The sequence below is a fragment of the Equus asinus genome, chromosome 3, assembly GCF_041296235.1.
Source record: "Equus asinus isolate D_3611 breed Donkey chromosome 3, EquAss-T2T_v2, whole genome shotgun sequence".
Lineage (NCBI taxonomy): Eukaryota > Metazoa > Chordata > Mammalia > Perissodactyla > Equidae > Equus > Equus asinus.
In genome coordinates, this window is record NC_091792.1 from 67,471,582 (window position 1) to 67,495,474 (window position 23,893).

The 23,893-nt window shown below is 37.1% G+C and overlaps 1 protein-coding gene across 2 annotated transcripts; it reads right to left on the reverse strand.

The window, feature by feature from the left end:
• Positions 1–6,280: 6,280 nt before the first annotated feature.
• ADAMDEC1 (ADAM like decysin 1) lies at positions 6,281–22,803 on the reverse strand. Of its 2 annotated transcripts, none has more exons than XM_014860802.2 (14): positions 22,573–22,803; positions 20,658–20,776; positions 19,278–19,354; positions 18,457–18,535; positions 16,893–16,969; positions 15,529–15,715; positions 15,242–15,304; positions 14,465–14,536; positions 14,000–14,169; positions 13,557–13,638; positions 12,729–12,859; positions 11,737–11,914; positions 8,223–8,308; positions 6,281–6,992 (listed from the first exon to the last, which is right to left on the reverse strand). In XM_014860802.2, the coding sequence occupies exons 1-14, from the start codon at positions 22,658–22,660 to the stop codon at positions 6,986–6,988; spliced, it is 1,416 nt and encodes a 471-aa protein (XP_014716288.1). In that variant the 5' UTR covers positions 22,661–22,803; the 3' UTR covers positions 6,281–6,985. The 2 variants fall into 2 exon arrangements, with proteins under 2 accessions (XP_014716288.1, XP_014716287.2); XM_014860801.3 differs by having other exon boundaries at positions 6,281–6,995; positions 22,573–22,636.
• Between the last annotated feature and the right edge of the window lie 1,090 nt (positions 22,804–23,893).

Here is a 23,893-nt window from a genome sequence, read left to right on the forward strand (position 1 = left end):
ATATGGCGGAAGATGTCTGAAGTTCAACATGAGAATGATTAGAGAAATGTTGAAAGCACTAAGAGCCCTGCTGTACTTAGCATGACTTTGTGTTAGCCCCGTTGAACAGGACCTTGCAGGCAATCAGAGAAACGGAAGGTGATGACACCCAGGTCAGGCATGACTAACATGGCAAAAGCCTAACTGGAAGAGATGGGGTAGAATGAGGAGGGCGGCACTGAAAGGTGAATTGTGGGATTCCAGCAGGGTAGCAAAATCCAGAGAGGGAAAAGGCAGAAAGAATAAGAAGGTCAGCACATAGAAGCAGGTCATATCACAGGAATGGACAGAAACAGGAGCGTGTGAGAAAGTAAGGCAGAAACAGTTGTAGAAGGCAAACTCCAGCTTCAAAATCTTAGAAGGAAGTCCTTTTTAATTGATGGCATTCAAGGCATGCTGAAGAGGTGCTCAAAGGGGTGGGATGAAGGTGGATCTCCCTGGTTTTTAGGGAAGTATGAAATGTGTGAAGTTAAACATGTCTGAACGGTTATTGTGTTGCTCTTAAGAAACATTAGAATGTAAAACGTTAGGGAAACACAAGGCAGTTTCTTAATTCTCTGCCTTAGATGGAAGGGTGTTAGAAGTGTCTAGAGAGCACTGAGAGTTACAGTGAGTGACTCTGTGAACACCACAAAAGAAGGAAAGGGGTAGAAGAGGGTTAGATCTAGAAATCATAAAGAAGGGCCAGGAGAAAGTCACTCTCCTCTTCCTCCTTTTGGTAGATCATGACAGGAAAAGTGAGGCCTTCTTTGAAGAAGGCTGCGAGAGATGAGGTGGAGCCAGACCCTCGCTTGGCCATTTCCCGAGGTTTCTTACATGCTGTGATGTGTGATGGAGAAGAAGATTTGGATGCTGAGGCTTTAATGGACTGCAGATCTGATATTCTGCAGAAAAACCTCCTGAGCAGAGAAGACCTGGCCTTGTGCCACACTCTTGTGCCAGAGTTGATGGTAACAAGCCAATCTAGGCGCCTTCGGGTTCTCTCCTCCTCCTGTTTTCTCTCTCTCTCTTTCTCTCTCCTTTATTTCAATTTTTTCTCATGTCTCAGGAACAATTGAGTCTTCAACAGACTATTACCACAGTACGCCATATTGAGTCCTCAAGTCTGGTTGCTTGCCTAGGCCTGTTCACTGGCTATGTACTTGCTTTCCACAGCTGCCCCCTTACAGGCTGGAATGCACACTTCAGGAGGAAAATAAAATAGTTCATTTTCATGTAGCATTTACCTATTTCTGTAGTAAAATTCTCCCACCACAGTCCATTTCAAGCTACCAATGTGACATCACTGAACACAGAGTAAGAAGAGGTGACAGTATCACAGTTATCTAGGATGTCCCTCACAGTTATGGTAGACCTAAACACCCAGAAGAGCACAGGTTAGTAAAATGGATAATAGGAAGTGATATGTTTTGAGTCTGTCCTTTGCTTTTGTGACGGTTAGTTGTATATGTCTACTTAACTGCACCACATGGTGCCCAGATTAAATAATATTTATGATTGTGTCTGTGAGGGTGTTTCTGGATGAGATCAGCATTTGAATCAGTGGATGGTAAGGGATGTTGCCCTCCTCGGTGTGGGTGGGCATCATCCAATCTGGTGAGGGCCTAAGTAGAACAAAAGGCAGAGGAAAGAGAAATTCACCTCATTTTTTCTTCCTGCCTGCCTCCTTGAGCTGGGATATCTCATCTCATCTTCTCCTGCCCTTGGACTGAATTACACCGTCAGCTCTCCAGGGTCTCCATTGGCAGATAGCAGAATGTGGGACTTCTTAAGCTTCACAACCATATAAGCTAACACCTTATAACCTCTCTCTCTCCGTCTCTCTCTCATATGTATAATAGATATATGTTCTGTTTCTCTGGAAGACTCTGACTAATATAGATTTTAATATAATTTGTTTAATTATAAACTTATGTGGGTTGGTTTTTAGTAATGGCTGTGTTTTACAACCCACTCATAGTTTTCCTGAAAATTTAACAATTGATACTGACGAGCCAGTACTAGCTGTCTCCAGCTACCACTGCCTATCATCCTTGCAACTCAGGCAGTTGTGCTATAAGAAGCCTCTACCCGAGCATGCAGTAAGGGAGAAACATGCCTACAGAAACCTTTTCTTTCTCAGAGAAATTGGCTGGAAGTTTGTATCAGACCAGTGGACAGTGGTGGTATCGACAAGCCGTGCTTTGGGCTGTAGCACGGCTATCAGCAACATCCGATATGCAGCTTCACCTGCAATACTGCTGGTGCCAAACACACGAATACGGGTAAGGCAAGGGGTGGGGACAGCCAACAGCAGAAAGCAGGGCTCTCTGGAAGGCTGTGTGTTTAGAATTATAAGCTCCTATTCTCCCAGCATAGGCATCAATGGAAATTTGAGTAATTTTTTTGAGTAATTGTTAAAAAGTATTTAGGGAAAGAAAGCTCAGGAGGAAGTCTGATCCTCTTGTGTGACTGGCCTCAAGTCATTTCATTTTGGGCATTAAAAATGGCCTTCCTGAGACATCAACAGTAATACAATAATAGTAGGGGACCTCAACACCCCATTAACACCAATGGACAGATCATCCAGACAGAAAATCAACAAGGAAATTATAGAATTAAATGAAAAATCAGATCAGATGGACCTAATAGATATATATAGGACACTTCATCCAAAAACAGCAGGTTACACCTTCTTCTCAAGTGCTCATGGAACATTCTCAAGGATAGACAATATCTTGGGAAACAAAGCAAGCATCAATAAGTTCAAGAGGGTTGAAATAATATCAAGCATCTTTTCTGATCACAATGCTATGAAACTAGAAATCAACTACAAGAATAAAGCTGGGAAAGGGCCAAAAATGTGGAGACTAAACAACATGCTACTGAACAAACAATGGATTATTGAAGAAATTAAAGAAGAGATCAAATATTATCGGGAGACAAATGAAAATGAAAACACACCGTACCAAATTATTTGGGACGCAGCAAAGGCAGTCCTAAGAGGAAAATTCATTGCAATACAGGCTCACCTCAATAAGCAAGAAAAATCTTACATAAACAACCTCAAATGACACCTAACGGAATTAGAAAAAGAAGAACAAACAAAGCCCAAAGTCAGTAGAAGGAGGGAAATAATAAGAATTAGAGCAGAACTAAATGATATTGAAACAAAAAAGACAGTAGAAAGGATCAATGAAACAAAGAGTTGGTTCTTCAAAAGAATTAACAAAATCGACAAACCCTTAGCCAGACTCACTTAAAAAAAAAGAAAGAAGTCTCAAATAAATAAAATTAGAAACGAGAGAGGAGAAATCACAACAGATACCAAAGAAATACAAAGGATCATAAGTGAATACTATGAAAAACTATATGCCAACAAATTGAACAACCTAGAAGAAATGGATAAATTCCTAGACTCATTCAACCTACCCAAACTGAATCAGGAAGAAATAGAGACTCTGAATAGACCAATCACAAGTAAAGAAATAGAAACAATAATCAAAAACCTCCCCAAAAATAAGAGTCCAGGACCAGATGGCTTCTCTGGAGAATTCTACCAAACATTCAAAGAAGATTTAATACCTATCCTTCTCAAACTATTCCAGAAAATAGAGGAAGATGGAGCAATCCCTAATACATTCTATGAAGCCAACATCACCCTGATCCCCAAACCTGACAAGGACAACACAAAGAAGGAAAACTACAGGCCAATATCAGTGATGAACATAGATGCAAAAATCCTCAACAAAATTTTGGCAAACCGAATACAGCAATATATCAAAAAGATTATACAGGGTGATTAAGTGGGATTTATACCAGGGACACAGGGATGGTTCAACATCCACAAGTCAATCAACGTGATTCACTACATTAACAAAATGAGAAACAAAAACCACATGATCATCTCAACAGATGCAGAGAAAGCATTCGACAAGATCCAACATCCATTTATGATAAAACCCTCAATAAAATAGGTATAGAAGGAAAGTACCTCAACATAATAAAGGCCATATATGACAAACCCACAGCCAACATCATACTCAATGGACAAAAACTGAAACCCGTCCCTCTCAGAACAGGAACAAGACAAGGGTGCCCACTTTCACCAGTCTTATTCAACACAGTACTGGACGTGTTGGCCAGAGCAATTCGGCAGGAAAAAGAAATAAAAGTAATTCAAATAGGCAACGAAGAAGTAAAACTCTTGCTGTTTGCAGACGACATGATCTTATATACAGAAAACCCCAAACAATCCATAGAAAAACTATTAGAAACAATCAACAACTACAGCAAAGTTGCAAGGTATAAAATCAACATACATAAATCAGTAGCATTTCTATATGTTAACAATGAACTAACAGAAAAAGATCTCAAGAACTCAATCCCATTCATGATCGCAACAAAAAGAATAAAATACCTTGGGATAAATTTAACCAAGGAAGTGAAAGATCTATACAACGAAAACTACAAGCCCTTCTTGAAAGAAATCGACGACGACATAAAGAGATGGAAAGACATTCCATGCACATGGATTGGAAGAATAAACATAGTTAAAATGTCCATACTACCTAAAGCAATCTACAGATTCAATGCTATCCCAATCAGAATTCCAATGTCATTCTTTACAGAAATCGAACAGAGAATCCTAAAATTCACATGGGGCAACAAAAGACCCCGAATTGCTAAAGCAATCCTGAGAAAGAAGAACAAAGCTGGAGGCATCACAATCCCTGACTTCAAAACATACTACAAAGCTACAGTAATCAAAACAGCATGGTACTGGTACAAAAACAGGTGCACAGATCAATGGAACAGAATTGAAAGCCCAGAAATAAAACCACACATCTATGGACAGCTAATCTTTGACAAAGGAGCTGAGGGCCTACAATGGAGGAAAGAAAGTCTCTTCAACAAATGGTGCTGGGAAAACTGGACAGCCACATGTAAAAGAATGAAAATCAACCATTCTTTTTCACCATTTACTAAAATAAACTCAAAATGGATCAAAGACCTAAAGATTAGGCCTGAAACAAAAAGTCTTCTAGAAGAGAATATCGGCAGTACACTCTTTGACATCAGCTTCAAAAGAATCTTTTCGGACACCATAACCCCTCACATGAGGGAAACAATAGAAAGAATAAACAAATGGGACTTCATCAGGCTAAAGAGCTTCTTCAAGGCAAGGGAAAACGATTGAAACTAAAAAACAGCCCACTAGTTGGGAAAAAATATTCACAAGTTATTTATCCGACAAAGGGTTAATCTCCATAATATACAAAGAACTCACAGGACTCAACAATAAAAAATCAAATAACCCAATTACAAAATGGGCAGGGGACATGAACAAACATTTCTCCAAAGAAGATATACGGATGGCCAATAGACACATGAAAAGGTGCTCATCATCACTAATCATCAGGGAAATGCAAATCAAAACTACACTAAGATATCACCTTACACCTGTTAGAATGGCAAAAATATCCAAAACCAAGAGTGACAAATGTTGGAGAGGCTGTGGAGAAAAGGGAACCCTCATACACTGTTGGTGGGAATGCAAACTGGTGCAGCCACTATGGAAAACAGTATGGAGATTCCTCAAAAAGTAAAGAATAGAAATACCTTATGACCCAGCCATCCCACTACTGGGTATATATCCTAAGATCCTGAAATCAGCAATTTCAGAAGCTCCATGCACCCCTATCTTCATTGCAGCATTATTCACAATAGCCAAGTCATGGAACCAACCTAAGTGCCCAGCAACTGATGATTGGATAAAGAAGTTGTGGTATATATATACAATGGAATACTACTCAGCCATAAAAAAGGACAAAGTTGTCCCATTCACAACAACATGGATAGACCTTGAGAGTATTATGTTGAGTGAAATAAGCCAGACAAAGAAAGAGGAACTCTGTATGACTCCACTCACAGGTGGTAGTTAACATATAGACAAAGAGAACTGATCGGTGGTTGCCAGGGGAAAGAGGGTGAGGGGAGGGCACTAGGGGTGAAGTGGTGTACCTACAACATGACTAATAATAATGTACAACTGTAGTTTCACAAGGATGTTAACTTTTATAACCTTAATAAAAAAAATGGCCTTCTTTCCTCGTCTCCATTTAGTGATGCCTGGCTGTTGGTGCCAAAACCATTCAATGACCAGAAGGAAAACAGTCTAATTATGTGAGGCTTTAATACCTAACACAAACCTACAACGAAGCTAAGAAATATTCATTTTTGAAAACAACCACACAGAAAATCCTCAAAAAGTTGTGTTTTTATTCATTGCATTATGGTTCATTAAATCAGTAGATGAATGAAGCATTCCTTGATGACTCAGTTGAAATGTAAGCAATGCAGACTTTTCAAAATCCTTATATGTAATAGTAAAAGATGTGTAAAGGATTATGCATGGTAAAATAAAATTTTTTATAGTTAATTAATTTTGACATAGTGTAGAAAAATGCCGCACTCCTCAGAGCAAGGCCCTGGGACACTGTGGAGGAATAAATGGCACATGACCTCGGCTCTCCCTTCTTCCGCTGAAGGCCTCCCTCCTCAAGTGGTCGGGTTTTCTCATGGGCTATCTTAGCAAAATGAAAGCGGGGTTGAAATATAAGTCACTGTACTTTTGCAATCCCGGATTGACTCTGCACGATTCAGCGGTGCATTGTGAGGTGTTTTGGTCAAAGGCTAATTTCTTGTGTTCTCCAAAGAGCAGAGCTAAACAATAGCTTCACGATCCTTAAAAATACATTAAAGATCAGGTCTCAGAAAACTGGCACCTTCTCTAAGCCCATCTGTCCCTCTGTTTGCTGGACTGGCAAAAACACGGCAAGGATATTGAGAAGTGCAAAGCAAAATATATCTAAGTGCAAAGGTGAAAATACACGATTCCCGGGGTGTTTAGATTTCTTGACTCTTGTCCTGGCAAGCAGCATCTCGCTGAAGTAGATTTTTTGATTCAGTCTCTGCTTAAAAGAAAAAAAGTTTGGAAGCCATGGTTATTATACATGATTATGTAATAATGACAATGAACATTTATAGAATTAAAATAACACTAACAACCCTACTGAGAGACAATATTATTAGCTCCATTTTACAGGTGACAAAACTAATTAAATAACTTGACTCAAAGTCCCACAGTTGGCTTTGGGCAGAACTAAGAAAAGAATTGAAGTTTCCTGAGTCCAGATCCAATTTTCTTTCTATGCTACTAAATTGCAATCTTGCCCAGTAATGGGCATGCTTATCTTTCGTTCCAAGCCTCTAAAGAGTGGAACGGATACTTTTTGAGATGCTATGCTTCTGGGCTCTGTGACGGAATAAGAAGATGGGCACAATTTCCAGAATTTCTTGCAGAGTGGGTCACACCAGGGATTCAGCAGGCCATGTTAAATGGTGGCTGGTAAAGGAATGAACAATGCTCCTTATCTTATGACATTGCTGGTCCTTTCCTAAGGAAGTGATAGTCAATGGTGTTTGAGTCGATTATTCCCTTTATAGTCTCTCTTTGGGTTCAACTCCATAAAAGATTCAGGAAGAGGGGCACAATAAATATAATTTATCCTGAGTCTTCCCCCAACTTAGGATTTTTTATTATTAATGACATTTTTAGTTTCAGAGACTATTTTTCACTGAAACAAATACCATATACAGATCAACTGGGTTCCCTAGCCCAACTTATGTTGGACTGTATAAAACACAAAAATAATACATAAATTATGGCTTATTGAGACACTGAAAAAGGAATAAAATTGACGAATCTGGTAGTGTGTTCTTAAACATTATTGATTTTCTGACTACCTTGCAAATTAAAACTATCAGCTCTTAACCAAGAATAAAATTTGCTCATCAACCGAGGCTTTTTTAAAAATAAACTTTTCTTTCTCTCATCCTGGTTTGTATTAAAGTCTTTACTACCTAATAGAATTTATACAATTTTAAGCACAGGTTTCAGCATTCCTAGTCTCACAAATAACGAAGTAGCCATTTTTTCTCATTAGTATATTAGAATAGACATAACACTGAGTTATATTCATAGTAGTGGCTTTTATTTCTTTTCAGAAATTCAGCCATCTCAAAAATGTGAAATAAATTGTGTTTCAGTGTATTATAGAACTCAGTGGCACATCTTTTTCAAATCTGAAATAAAAGTGAGAAACTATTTGGGAACAAAGAAAGAAAAAAAAAGGTCTTACGTGATATGGTTCAGAGTCTCTTCTCTACAATCTGCTTCAGACTTTAACTTACAGGTCGTGGCCTCACAGCAAGGATTGGTACATTCCTTTAAGGCACACACACAATAGGAAAGTGGGCTCAGCATTTTTTTCCTATAGACTGAGTTCTGGTACAAGATGGCAATGAAATTTCACTTTTTAAACTAAATTACTCTGCTAGCAGTGGAAATGACCAAGGAAATTTAATAGTAGAACAAATCGTAGAGAGTAAGCGAAACTACTTCTTAAAAGGACAAAAATAGGATTGCCCAAGAATTAACCCCAAATAAATTTGACTTAGATGGTATTATGTGTAAATTAATTTACAACTTCAAGGGAGGATATTTCTATAGTATTTGAACTCCTTGAAGATAGAGAAAAAAATTTTAAATCCTCAATTCATTTTACCAAGCCTTCATAATTCTGATAATGAGAACTGGTAATGAATACACACACACACACACACACACACACACACACACACACACACACATACTGTTCGCCTTGATTAATATAAAGCCAAAAACATGAGTAAAATGTTAGTAAAACACCAGTTCATTAATATCACAGCTCTCCATTACAACTATGCTGCGTTTTTTTTCACCAAAAATGCAAGCGTGTCTCAATTGTACAGAATAAAGTAATATAATCCATCATATTAAGAGATTGAGGGAAGAAAACAACTAATATTGTGATAGATGGCAAAAATTAGTTGGTAAAAATTTAGTAGCCTTTATTTGAATTATTTAAGCATATTTAAGTAAACTATGAACAGAATTATGCATCATCATTATAAGGAAAATCTATCTGACGAATAGCAAAAATATATCTGATAAAATGAAGGATAATACAAGGATTATTTATAGTTTATATTTTTATGGAAATTCTGATAAATGCCATGAGACAAGGAAAACATATAAAAGTCTAATAATTGGAAAGTATAAATCACATTTTCATTATTTGTATGTGATAAAATTCTTGACCCGGATAAAATAGAGAATCAACTCTTGGATAAGTCACTGAGATAGCAACTGAAGATAATAAAATAAGGTCAAAAAGAGTAATAAACTAGAACCTAAAATAAAAGAGAAAACATTACACATACTAATAGCAAAAAGCAAAACTGAAAATACTTCAGAATAAACATTCAAAATATGCAAGAACTACAGGACTTTGTATACAACTTTCCTGAGAAACTTGAAAGGTGATTTGTCTTTTACCACAAGGCTTGAGAGAATGACAACACCCATGGCCGTTAGAGTGACATACGAATTCACTGCATTTCAGAGTCTCAATTGTATTTGTGGGCAAACCAACAAAAAATACCAAGAGTTTTTAAATGGAAGAATGAACACTGAAGAAGTGCCATGCAAATTCTGCCCAAAAAAATACCAATGAAGAGACTTGCCATCAAAGTTACTAAAATACATTGTAGGGACCGGCCTGGCAACTGGTTAAGACTGCACGCTGCCCTTCAGCGGCCTGGGGTTTCACCGGTTTGGATCCGGGACACGGACATGGCACCGCTCATCAGGCCACGCTGAGGCGGCCGTCCCACACAGTACAACTGGAGGCACTCACAACTAGAATCTACAGCTATGTCCTAGGGGACTTTGGGAAGAAGAAGAAGAAGAAAAAAGATCGGCAACAGATTTTAGCTCAGGGCCAATTTTTTTTAAAAAAATTTAAATAAAAAGTAAAATGCATTGTATTGTTACAATTATTATAATAGCATGATGCTAGTGTGGTAATATCTAGACATATAGGTAGAATGATTATTTTTAAAATCTAGGAGAAGACCTAAATATGTACAGAAAAATAATAAAACAGCATATCAGATCATGGAAAACTGGATTACTAACTAAAGGATACTATATAAAGTATATATACTACTTTATGGATAAGAAAACAGTTATTTAACAATTCAGTTGTTCATTAGCCTGAACTCTCTAGTTTTATTCAACTCTCTAGTTTATTCAAACTACATAAGAAGAAAATCAATAGGATATGGAAATAACATAGGAGCTGGCTGATATACTTAAAGAATCTTATATTTTACGTATCATACAGAGAGTAATTCTCTCTCTCTCTCTTTTGTCACTTTGCTCTGAACACATGCCATTTGCCTGCTGAAATTAGAAATATCCACGATTATGAGAACCTTCAATTGTCTCCCACCCAAGAAACGATATGGGAATGTAAGCAAGTAAGAATGAGATAAACTTACGCCTAGCTTATTAGAAAGTATCAAATCATTTCTAAAATTCCATATCTGTTTATAATTAACAGATCATTTGCAATATTCTTTACAAGTGAATAAGTTACAACATGCAATCTTCTAATATAATTCAACTGCTTAAAATTTCTGAATAAATAAACTGAAGCATAGAGAGATTGTAGCCTTCCCCCTGGTCATAGAGCCGCTTAAAGTAATGGATGAATCTTGGGTTACAACAGGCTTCACCAGTTACTAGTTTTGTATTCTTGGAACTAGTTACTTAACTTTTATGAGTCTCAATTCTCTAAATTGGGATAATAAGAAAACCTATTTTTTTTGTTTGCTGTGAGTGATAAAGGAGATGGTGTATATGAAAGCATTTTGCAGATTGTCTGACACATAGAAATTCTCTCCTAATATTAATTTATTTTTTTAGTCTTAAAAGAAGATTCCTAAGGAAACAGAAGGCTCTCTTTTAGAAACCCCATGTAGAACTGCTAGCAAACATTCTATCAGAGACGTTCTTTAGAGAACACCGATGCCTTGAAGGAGTCAGATTTTTATAAAGATTAGCAGAATTATAGTAGTTATCTTAGACGTTCTATGTTTACTACCCATTTTCTATGGGTTTTTGTGATTTTTATTTTTTCTCCTTCTCAGTTTTATTTTCTCTCTGGTTTACACACTGTCTTGATGAGAGGATGCCAGCTCTCTCTAGGAGAGAATTTGCTTCTAGATCTGAAGTTGTTACTGCTCAATGAATGATCAGCTGTGACTTTATGTGATTTAGGAATTTCTGACTAACATGTCCAGGGAAGATCATAGTTAACGATTTGCTTCTTAACATTGAACTTCATACAATCATGTCATAAGCATATCCTGGCTTTTACAATGCCTTCCAAAAGATGACTAAAATTAGTACTAAAAACACGGGTGCAGTTTCTTTTTGCTCTGATGCCAAGCTTGTCTTTAGAAAGAATTTCCAAAACAGCTTTTTTTTTTGGTGAGGAAGATTGGCCCTGAGCTAACATCTGTTGCCAATCTTCCTCTATTTTGTATGTGGGACGCCACCACAGCATGGCTTGAGGGCTGTGTGTAGGTCTGCACCTGGGATCTAAACCCGTGGACCCCAGGCCGCCAAAGCAGAGCATGTGACCTTAACCACTGCACGACTGAGCTAGCTCCAAAACAACAGGTTTTAAAGAGAAAAGAAAACAATGTAATTCTTGTGCTGCAATAACTCTCTAAGAAATATTTTAACCATGGATATTTTCATACCTTAGGAGACCCACAATCACAATCTTCTCCCACTTCCAGAAGTTGGTTCCCACACACCGGTTGTGTTATTATATTTTCAGGAATTGGAGCTTGCAGCAGGCACCTTGGTTTACTAGATAACATGTATTTTTCAAAATGTGCACGGGACGAGGTACTGAAATCCTTCGGGAATTTTGAACTGTAACCAGAAGAAAAACCAGAAATACCATGATATGCAGTGATAAATGAACATGAGAATCTGACTTGTCTAACTATATTTATTACCTAGTTCAAAGGATTTTTCAAACTTAGTATCTGTTTAGCACTGCACTGTGTTCTATGTGGAGGGCGACAGAGTATGCATTCCATGCTAGTTGGAAAATTCTTTTCCTAGAGCCCCAGTTCTGAAGCTGGAAGGACTTTAACTCCCCCTCTGGATTCCGTACTGTCCTCATGGCCGCAGTGATGAATCTCACCATTTGTTACCATTCGCTCATCTCACCATTGAGGGCTGAGAGGGAAGCGATAACAATAACGAACTAGTGAAAGGAAATAATCGCAAACTTAGAGGTTCTGTGGACAAATTTCTCTTTCTATTCATGAGCACTTCAAGAGCAAGGTACGTTTTATTCATTTTTCTTTCCTAAGTCCTTGTAAGGTGCCTAGCATTAGAAGGTAATTAGTAATTATTCACAAAAATGGATTGACTGATTGGGGATGGAGATATATAAGAATATTGTCATCATCTTAATTAGATACATACTTTTAGAAACTATATTATTTAAAGTTAAAATTATTTTAAGTTAAGATAACATGATCACCATACTTATAAGCTCTGTCTTGGCATATTTGGAAATCTTAAATAATGAGCCCCAATATCTGGTCGAACCTAGTCTTGGGGGTGAATCAATGAGATACACAGATCTTGGTGAAAATATCCGTCCACTATGTAGACTGCATCTGAATTCTTTGACTTAAGAAATATTTTTTTCCCTAGGGTGGCGAGGTCTCACCTCAGATATTGATTCATCACACAACTCCCAGAGGGACACTTGGTGTCATAGGGAACATCAGGCATTCCAAGGACATGACCCAACTCATGTGACATCACTGCTACAAGTGACACACTATTCTTGTTCTTAGCCTAGAAAAAATAAAAACTTCTATTACTTATTTTATTCAGTTATTTCTTAATTATTGCCAATGTTCAGTACTAAAAATAGCAGTTTGACAGATGAAAAATAATGAGTCATTAAGCTCCTTCCCTTGTCATTGGTTATTACAAAATGTTGAGTAAATATTTGAAATGATTGGCTCCTGTGATCTAGCCATTGATTCAATAAATACTTGTTGAACTAATAATAAATTTTTGGTAAAACATGGTTAAATTAGGTACTTATAGTCTTCATAGAAAGTACTGAAAGGTACCCTACTGTATAGTCATAGGCCTCCAAAAACTATTGCCATGCTGCCCATTAGTAGTGGTTGGCTGTATACACCAACATGCACCTTCTCTGATCTCTCTGGCCATCGATACTGGGAGTGCTTAACTTGAAGCTGGCTCAGGCCACAGAGGGCATCTAGATTTCCTTTCTGTCCCAATCTCCCTGTTCTTATTCCCTAACACCATCTAAGAGGGAAGGCTTCTGGGAAGGCCAATGTAAGGAGATACTCTTTTTCATAATACAGGGAATCTTCAGTGTAATGATCTAGCAGTAGGTTCATTTCTACTTTTACTTATTGATTCAGCAGATATTCATTGTGTTAACTGTGTATAAGGCATTATTGCTGGTCTTCAAAGGAGGTAGAACCACAAGGAGCCTTACTATAAGTTTACAAACCTCAATAACAGCAACCGATGATGGGGAACATAAGGAATTCGCGGCTGCCATTCCTGCACGTCGATTGCTGGCGGCAACTCCACTGTGTGAAAGTTACAGATACGTTGTCACGATGTGAGTCTTTGGAGCTATTAACTTTTGTCAATTATGTTTTAGATTTCCCTTGTTGCCCTACCCTTTTTGTATTCTCTAGGCCCCAGAAAAGCTTCTGCTATTCCATAGCGTTATAGTGACCACAGATAGTTATCCCACGTCCAAGAGGCCATTTTAGTGATCTGACGTGGCTCTCCAATAATCTCACAGATGAATTGCTAATGGTAGAACTTAGGCTCTCTGAAAACTGATCGAGGAGATAAAATTGAACAGAAATCCCTGCCAAGAAACCTTTGGAATAACTCTCTCCTCCGCCTATATACACCTGGGCCTGGCCAGTGGGTGCTCACCTGAGTAGCTGAGCATGGTCGTGGATCTTCTTTTTCCCCAGGTTAGAACGATGCCACTTCAGAAAGTTGTTAAAGGTGACGCCTATGTGGGAGTCCACCTTTATCTTATCACCGTCAGACCAGATTTCCATACCTACCAAGGCTACTTGAACATCTATGGTTTTATAAATCTGTGGGAAGAGCATTTTTCTTCATGAAAATGTTTGAGATTTCTTTAGTGTTTTAGATCTTTTGCTGGCCACAAGCAATGTATAATTGTATCCCACTTTGAAAATAGAAACCCTAGAAGTTGCCTTTGCTGTAGTATATGTGGTTTTACCTTGATATTGACCCCGGTTCTGCCAAATTTCCCAAAACTGCTGACCTTAAGCCATTGTGACCCTCCCAACTTCTTATTTGGTGAAACCAGAGGGGAAGCCCCAGGGTCCTATGTGGACACACATGTTTATAGGACAAATATCTTACCACATTGAGTAGATTCATCACATCAAACACAAAGCTTCTTATCAAAGTTAGATTCTTCTTGTACATATTATACTGTAAAATAAAAAATGCAAAGTAGAGTTAGAATCACAAATTAAAGTGAGAAGGCTGATGGGATACAGGATTTCACATTTTAAGAAAATTTATACATTTCAATGTAAATAAACATCTATTCATTCTGTGTCTACCTTTATAAGACTGTGTCTCAACAAATTCTATTTCAAATATAAGAAATTTTGGTAAGAGAAAAATCAGGCATTCATACAAAATTTCAGTGTTTTTCATTTTTAAGTTAAATAAATCAAATTAATTTCAAAGTTTTTAAACAATTCAATATTATTAAAATTTGATATAAAGCAATATTTGCTAGTTAGAAGTACAGATTCTAGTATTTTTGTATATATTTATAATTTGAAAAGTACATAGAGTTTTGTATCTACTTTATATTTATATAATAGAGTGAGAATTTTAAAATATATTTTAATAACCCATTTTTTGCTGTTTTCCATTATTGTGGTTGATTTGCTGTAGCTATCTGGTATTCGGTATATTTCCAATATCTGAATATTTTGGCAGCAGATGGATATTAAGCTAGTGTGTGAGTAAAACTATTGCTACCAAGGCAGGTAGAACAGACAAGACAACCAAGTGGACAGGCTCTGTATTTTCAGCTAGAATAGTTTATTGCTTGTGTTTGCCTGATAAGAAAACTTAAAAGTTAACTTAACTGGCCAAGAAGCACACATATTTCATACTCACAAAGGCATTATCCATCACCAAAAAGAGGTCAATGTATTTCTCAGCCTGAAGAAACTCGTCTTGCTTTACAAAGAGTAAAAAAAAAAGTTGTGAGTAATTATCTTTATCCTAAAAGATTCAAAAGCTTACAGAGAGATTTCTTTCTTTTCTCCAGTGGGAAATTAAATCAAAGGATAAGTAAATAAATGACAGGCTTCACATACACCAGTCGTTGCTGAGCACAGCAGTACACCATATACCACTGCGGAGACAACTGAAATCAATGATGACGGCAAAACTACACTTACCTGTGGGCTATTGAGGGACCTGGAGGTGCGAGGGAGGCCTTGTTTCCTGCCCACACTCCTCACGCCACAGGTCTGACGAGCTAGGTCTGGCTCCTCTTGGTTGAATGTGAGGACAGCGTGTTCTTCCCGGTCTGTGCTTTTCAGAGGCTTTATCATGTATGTTTGATTGTGATGTGTGAAGTAGCCCCTGTGAGATCCAGAGACTCATGTTTCAGCATTCTCTGCCACACGGAGTGCTATACGCCGACCGTCATGTGGTGAGACCACTCCCTCAAGCTCAAGCTCACACACAGTTTTCATTCATGGGCCTTTCAGCTAATTGTTACTAATTTAAGTTGTAATCATTATTTGTCAATATTAAAGTGAAGCCTCTATTATTTATCAGAGTATTCTGAACAAGAATTACCAAGATGAAGTTATCTCAATGAATTTGAAATTTACATCATGAGCTCAATAAATATTTTTCACAGTTTATTTATTCACATAGCAAACACTTCTTGGCTTATCCTAGGAATATAATGGAGAATGGAATAAAGAATTGTTTAGATATCACGAACCCCAGAGGAGAGAACGAATGATTAGCAGATAAGCCAGAGGGACTGATTGGAAATAATAGTAGTTGAAAGAATCCCTCTTATTAGGAATAAAATTAGTTCAGAAATATGAAGTAAATACTTATGATGGAATATTACAAAGCCAACAAAGGTGTTAAAAATTATATCCAGGAAGATATTTTGTGATATGGTAAAAGGCTTATGATGTCATATGGTGTGAACCATATTGGAAGAACAACGATATGTTGCCTATTTTAGCCATGTAAAAGAAACATTTGTCTATATGCATAAAAGAATGTAAACATGGCAAAACATTAATAATAGTGATCACTCAGAGGTAAAATTTTATGGTGGTTATTTTCTTCTTTGTACTTTGTCTTACTTTCCAAATTTCCCCAATTGGCAAGAATTACCTTTGTAAATAGAAGTACCACACACACACACACACACACACACACACACACTTAAAAATTATGTTCAACCATGACAATTGCAGGGTAGAATCTTTAAGAAAATGAAGCAGAACGGTTTCAGGGATTGGGGTGGAAAAACATGGAAATGGATCCAGACATCATCAAGGTCCCGAGTGAAGCACCTGGTTCGTACATTGCAAGGGCTGACTTCTGCCAGAGAAGCAGATAATGAAATGATGCAAGGCTGACACTTTATTCTTCACTTTAAGCACATGTATTTAGCATTTGAATGATGGAGAAAATTTTACCAAGATAGTGAGAAGACATGTCTGTAAAGACTCAGTTCTGTGTAAAAAAACGCTGCTTGATGTTTAATATTTTTGTAAGTGGCTCTCACCTCAACCCATCACAAGCACTAATACTGGCAACAGAGTCCTTCTCATTTAGGATGTGTCCTTTATGGTAGCAGTGTTCCTAAAGTTGGAAACAAGAATAATTTTTTTAACTACAAGAATAAATGTATCACAGTTGTGGTGAAAGGTGTTAAATTGAATATGCAGGGAATTTCTTCGAGTGGTGGCTGTGGCCAGACGAGTTCCCAGAAACAAAAACAATGAGAACCTCAGAGATGTTATGGACTTCCCCACCACTGCCCCTGGCAACACTCCGTGGTGGATGTCTGGAGTTGCCTTTCTGATGCTAATTTTCACTAAAGACCAGGGAGGTTGAACCTGAGTGGGCTCATGGTGAAAAGTGGACACTGCATCTGAGAAGTAGCTAGCCCCCTCTGATCTCCAGGACTCTCAGAGAGCTCCCGAATTTAAGGGTCCAACTTCACAACAACACTCTTGTTCTGAGTCCCTAAGACACCGTGTATCACATATCAATAAGACAAAGTACACATTTTTTTAGATTCTAGAGTCCTCAAGAGGCCACACTATCACTCTTGAGCTCCTCACAGTAACTTGTTCAACACTATTTTAATTGGTGTGTTAGTGGAATTCCTTTAACGGCATGAAAAATCCAGAGAATTTGTCTACAGCTAGAGATTCAGACATGGATGGCATTCTATATAAGCAAAGTAGGGGGTCACTTGTGTAGAATGATCTAAGAAAGCTAACGAATAACCTCCTGTTCAAAATAAACTGACTTGTCTCAAGGTCTGAGATTCTAGTCGTGTTTTTCTTTTTTTTTTTGAAGAAATCTTGTCATTAAAAACATTTTCTTATAGAAGACTTGGAAAAGGTACTGTATTCAGGTACTGTCAGGCATTCCCACTTGAGCATGAATTAATTTATCAGATACTTTCCTTGGAGGTCAATGTTAGCAAAACTCCAGATATCCATGAGGTAAGAGTTTTAATGCGAGAAGGGAACAAATAGCCATTTTGTGGCAGAAGTCTTGTCTGCTTTTTTTATACAGACATACATGATTGAGGTGCTAGGGAGGGTAGCTCTGAGAAACTCACTTAGTTTAGCAATACCCCATTATTGAGCCATTTTCTATTGTCTTCCTGTTCTTCCCTTGGCCACGATTCTCTGTGTCTGACTTCTAGGCCTTGACATCGTCTATAGAATGATGTTTTAACTAGATACAAAGTTATGCTAATTAAATAATTGATATTCCATTGCTGAGCTCAGGATAAATGCATATATCATCAGAAACAGCAAATAGTGGTGTGGCATTTCAAGTACCTATAAGGGAGAGTATTTCTAACCCATTGGTAAGATTATCCAGGAGAATGACTTTTGGTTGCTTCTAAAAATGCAACACTTGGAAACCTCCTACTACTCTGACCTTTTAAAATAGCTTTGATCTTTTTCATCTCTTGTCTCATTGTTCATCGATGAGCATCTTGCTTTCAAGTCCTTCAATTTTTTGAAAGTTGTCCTTGGACTTATGAATCTTCTAACTTAAGTGGCAGATTCCAGAAAGAATCCCAGAAAGCACTGGGAACTTACCACATTCTGAGGCCTTGTGGTGATTTCCTCTCCCCTGGGTGAGTAATATGTTTCAGTGTAGTCTGGCCCCAGGAGACCCCTGTAGAGAGCAAAAGGTTGCAACATACACTCAAGGTGTAATGAAGGCTGATATTCCTGCCATGATCTTCAGCACTAAAGGAATGATAATGTCTACAATGAGAAAGAGTTGACATTCTGATCCGTTATCCTTTTCCAACATTGGAACTCTGCTGCTGAAGCAAATCAAGACATTAGCTATACCTACTAGATCTGAGGGAAGAAATGCCCTCAGCTACTTTTCAGCTGCAGATTCTCTATCTTCAAATGGGTTCTTTTGGGATTCTTTGTACCAAGGGCACAGCCTCCACCAGGTCTCTGAAGGGTGCTGGGTCACAAATATGCATAAAGGACCATTGTGTTCAGGGACAAGTTTACTGACTGCTATAGAACTTGGTGGAGCCCCATCCCCTGGGATCTGTCTCAAGCCTGTGGGCCCCGCATAAGCCTTGGATATGTGTTCTTATAAAAGAAATGGACAGTTGCACCAAAGGTCTGAGTTTGTCGGGGGAGAAAATATTTTCAGTAAATTTTAAGAAGTGTCAAGGAAGACAGTCATTTGCATTGCATCTCTCTTTGTTTTATACTTTGCACGTGATTTTCTAGGAGGGCATCAGCCTTTTTAGATAATATTAGCATAAACCAACAACACCTAAAGCTCAATATACTTCATGTCTTCTGTTTCAAATCACACTACGTAGAGTCACAAGAAGATTCATTTTTTCACATTCTCTTAATACAATCCAGTGATTAGTACGACTTACTTGGTCTTTTCTAGGTGAAGAATGACTTCTTCTCCATTTAATACAATCTGATACTGAAGTTCAGGCTCATGCCTTTCCTAAAAATATTTAATGATGTAATGATATTAATTTCTGAGTCTAAAATAATTATAATATAATGATATATGTAGTATATATAAAAGAATAATTACAAATGCATATAGAATAAAAACAGTTCCCTTATGCCCTTAAACTATGTAAAACGAAACACAAATTGTACGTTAAGATGGGTTTCCAAAAAGTACAATAACACTCTACTGTAAGTGTAATAATGCTTACAGATTAAACTAACTCTAATGTGTGAGAGAGAGATTTATCACTTGTTCTTATGTACAATATACAGTCCTGTGTATCCTAATGGGTCACCAACAGGATAAGAAGGCATATATTTTTATTACTTTAAAATCAAGCCAAATATACTAAAGAAAGCCAATAAAAACCTACTAAGAATTAAATAAAGTACAAAAAATACTATTCATCCCTAAAAAAAGATGAAATCTTGCCATTTGCAACAACATGGGTGGACCTCGAGGGCATTGTGCTAAGCGAAATAAGTCAGAAAGAGAAAGACAAACACCATATGATCTCACTCATATGTGGAAGATTAAAACTACAACAGCAAACAAACACATAGATAGAGAATAGATTGGTGGTTAGCGGAGGGGAAGGTGAGAAGGTAAAAGGACACATGGGCGCAGTGACAGATGGCGACTAGACTTGGGTGGTGAGCATGATGTAGCCTATACAAAAATCGAAATATAATGATGTACACCTGAAATTTATATAGTGTTATAAACCAATGTTACCTGAATAAAAAGCTTAAATAAAAATAAATAGACAATAGGCATTCAATAAACATTTTAATTTAATTTAAAAAATTGTAAAATGAGGGAAATATTCACAACCATGTAATAGTCAAAGAGTTAATATCCTTAATTAATTAAATTTTTTAAAATCTTGTTAATTGTTGAGATAATGTTGAATTCTCCATTATAGACAAAATGGCCAAGGAAAAGGCAATCCAGTGGGGTCAGGGGGAGGAGACATGGGTTTGGTGAGTTGACAAGGAACATCTCCTTCTGGAAAGGGTTGCCTTTTTTTTTTTTTTTAACAAACTTTGAGAAATGTCCAAGCAGCTTTATTCTTTCTGATCAAGTGAAGCAGTTAGCTCTCTTCCTGCTGCTTAATTGGAAAAGCATTCTGAGAAACCCTCTGCTCTCTCCTGGACAAAGGGGAGCTGTATAGGTGGGTTTCAAGATTCAACTATTAGATGTGACATGTGACATCTCTTCTCTTAGTAAAAAGGCTCTTTATTGTCTCTTCAGATGATTGTGAAATCCCACGGTCATTCACACTGCTTACCTCTTCACCAAGCTTTTCTGTCTGGTTGTTCTGTATCTCTCTTTTGTGTAAAATGTGTAGTCTTTTAGGACGAACTACTTCATAGAGTTCTAATTCAGGTGTTTGCTTCATGGCTATTGCTAGATAAAGAGAGAGAATATTGATACAAAATATTTAAAGGTTTTTGTTTTGATTTTTGCTTTTGTTGGTTGGTTGGTTGAAATGGCATGGAAGACCGGATGCCCTTTGAGAAGGTAAATGATGAGAAGAACAAGTTCCTCCTTCTACTTTAGCTTTGATAAGAAAAAAGTTTTTTTTTTTTTGCTCTCTCCCCTCATTCTGGAAAGACATGACAATGATGAAACAATTCTTTGGATGATCTCTCAACATATGCAAACTCTGGGCTGCCATGCCCAGAAAGGGAAAGTCTTAGATTAGAACAGAGATTACAAGAGCCAGGGATTTTGCCTGTAGTAATCCAGTTCCTTCTTGCTCTGCAGTCCTCTTCAAAATTGTGAATTTTTCTTTCAATGTTCTCAGAGATCTCTGTTTTTTCTTTTTATATCTTTTTCCCTCTGTAGTACAACCCCTGAATACCCAGTCCAAAAATCAAGTTTTTCATATACAGATAATACTTCATTCTTAGGAAAGACTCTACTAACAGTTATTTTATTTCTCAGTGCAACAATAAACAATTATGTTCTTTCTCTCAGCATTTGCCCTCAAGATTTTAGATGTCACAGAAAATCTAAAGTTTTTGCTATCTTTTGCTGGAGAAATTTTAAAGCATCAGAGAGCAACTAGGAAAATTGTCTATAGACTAAGTGTCCTTCTTGATGCACTTGGAATTAGATTACATGGACAATTTCCTATTTTGCTTACATATAGTAGGAAAAGAACTGACATTGGAGCCAAAAGATGTGGTCTTAAGTCCCAGCTAAATGATTTTGTAAAAGTCACTTTGCCTTTCTATCAGTTTACTTATTTAAAATCGAGGTTGGTGTAAAAATTGAATAACATAAAATATGTAAAATTATTTAGCACCAGTCTAGGAAGATGGCAGGCACACCTTATCTATTTTTTCTTTCAACTGTTCCATCATCCATATAAGGTCAGTCTTATTTTTAAATGCTCCCATTTTCCCAGACACATGTCTGTGCTTAGAGACAGTTTCCCACACAATGTCACAGTCAGGTTGATCTTAGGAACACAAAGTGATTCTACACCGGCTGATGTGGAGAACCTGGAGGGAAATAATAAAGAAATATTCTCTCCTAGCCAGCCCCGCAAAGTGCTGCTGTGATGCTGTCCTAAGAAGGAGTCACTACACATGAAAAGTTCTCCTTCAAAAGAGAATATGGATCCTACTAGTGGAAAGAGTTGTCAGATTGAAGTTAGCGTGCAGTTTAATAAATTCTAGTCCCAACTTTAGAACTAACTGTTCAGTTGGTCAATTAATTTTTAATTTTGCTTAATAACACAATTATGTCTAATTTAACTCAAGAATCTTCCTTGTCATTCACCTTAGCACAAGCTTTGAACAAATTGTATCTTTGGATAAGTGATTCTCTCCTTATGGGGTAGAAAATATGAATGTTATTCAATATAACGTTGGAGATGGTTAGGAAATTCTTGATTTCTGGTCTGGAAGTTAACACTCTGGTGTCATTTGGGGCTGTGTGTTTTAGAAAATAAAATGATAGAACTAGTAGGATTATTGAATGAGAGATAAAATTTCAGAGACATCCTAATTAAATTATGTTAATCACACCGTCTTGACTATGAGGATGAAATTTATATAAACTAAGTAAACATGCCACAATGCAAACATTAATGATCTTTGGGTCATATGAGCATGACATTTTTCTCAAGGGTACTTTAAACATGCATTAAATAATTTGACTTTTGTATAAAATGTCAGTATATTAGTGCTTACCTTGAGTTTGAATGATGAGCCAGAGGAGGGAAAGCAGGACCAAAGACATGTTGGCTACTGCAGGTATCTGAGAAGTCCCACTGAGCATGGTCTCCCCAGCTGTCCAGTTTTATCTTCCACTACTTCTTTTTACAAATCAAGAAAGAAGCTAAAAACCTCAAACCTTCTTTGTGAGATTAGGGAATGTTTCTTAACGAAGTTAGGAAATTTCCAAGAAATTGCAGTGTCGAGATCATGAGAATGTTCCTCATCTATGAGAGGTGTTTATATCTGTGGTTACAGTTTGTTGAGAAATCACATCTGGACAGCTGCTTGGCCTGGTGCTCCTGTGGTGGTGGGAAGGTGCCAACTGAGGCTGAGATGCCCGTGCACATATTTACATACTCACCAACTGAACTATCACTATTGCTGCTCAGTATCCTTATGGAAATTGGTGTAAAAATTTGGAAAATATATCAGTAGTCTGTACATATTTTGAGAAATTGGCACAGAGAATACGGAATCTTCAAAACAAGTACCAGGCAACGTCTTTCAAGCAAACATATTATAATCTCTGTGACCTTCAGTCTCCTTATCTGTGAAAAGGGCATGATGATAACAATACCTACCTCAAGCTCCCCATAAAAATTCATCTAACGTAACACACACACACGTAAAACTGTAAAGAAATGTGAAGATGTATATTCTCTTGAGAGTGTTAGCCTCAACCAAATTATACTGCATATGAAGTAGGTTTGAAGTGCACTGTGAGTTCCACTACAGGAAATAAAGGTATTTTTTCTGATTACAAAAAAAAATACTTTTTAACGGTCATAATTATCAGAAGAGTATATTGAGAAAAACAAGTTGATCACCCAGTGGCCCAACATCAAGAAATGACTTCTGTTAACATTTTGACTATTTATTTTCATCTCTTTTCTATGTACTAATAAAAGAAAAGAAAAGAAATAAGAGAAAATTAAATATCATAAACTTTAGTTCTTATTGTATAAAGGGTTTGGGAAACCCATTATTTTTTGCATCCCACTATAATATGTTTTCCTGCTACTGAATAATAAGGCGTTATTTTAAAAATTTTAGAATATTGCCTTGCATGTATATGTCATGTTTGCCTGTGTACATGTATATTTCTTTGGTTGCATTTCTGATTACTCCTTTTGAATAAATTATTAGAAATGATATTACTTAGTTTAAAAAGGTAAATCAATTTGAGATTCTTGGTATACATTGACCTGGGACTTCTTGGAGAGCTAGCACCCAGTTACATTTCCATTGATAAAGTTCTCCCAATGTAGAAACCTATGCTCTTTAACTGCTGAGC

Coding starts and splice junctions, on each gene's coding strand:
- ADAMDEC1 (XM_014860802.2), bottom strand. CDS start 22,660: ATGCTCAGTGGGACTTCTCAGATACCTGCAGTAGCCAACATGTCTTTG. Junction 16,970..18,456: donor CCACAAGGCCTCAGAATGTG/GTAAGTTCCCAG, acceptor TTCCAACTTTAG/GAACACTGCTACCATAAAGG. Junction 11,915..12,728: donor GTGATGAATCAATATCTGAG/GTGAGACCTCGC, acceptor TTCTGGTTACAG/TTCAAAATTCCCGAAGGATT.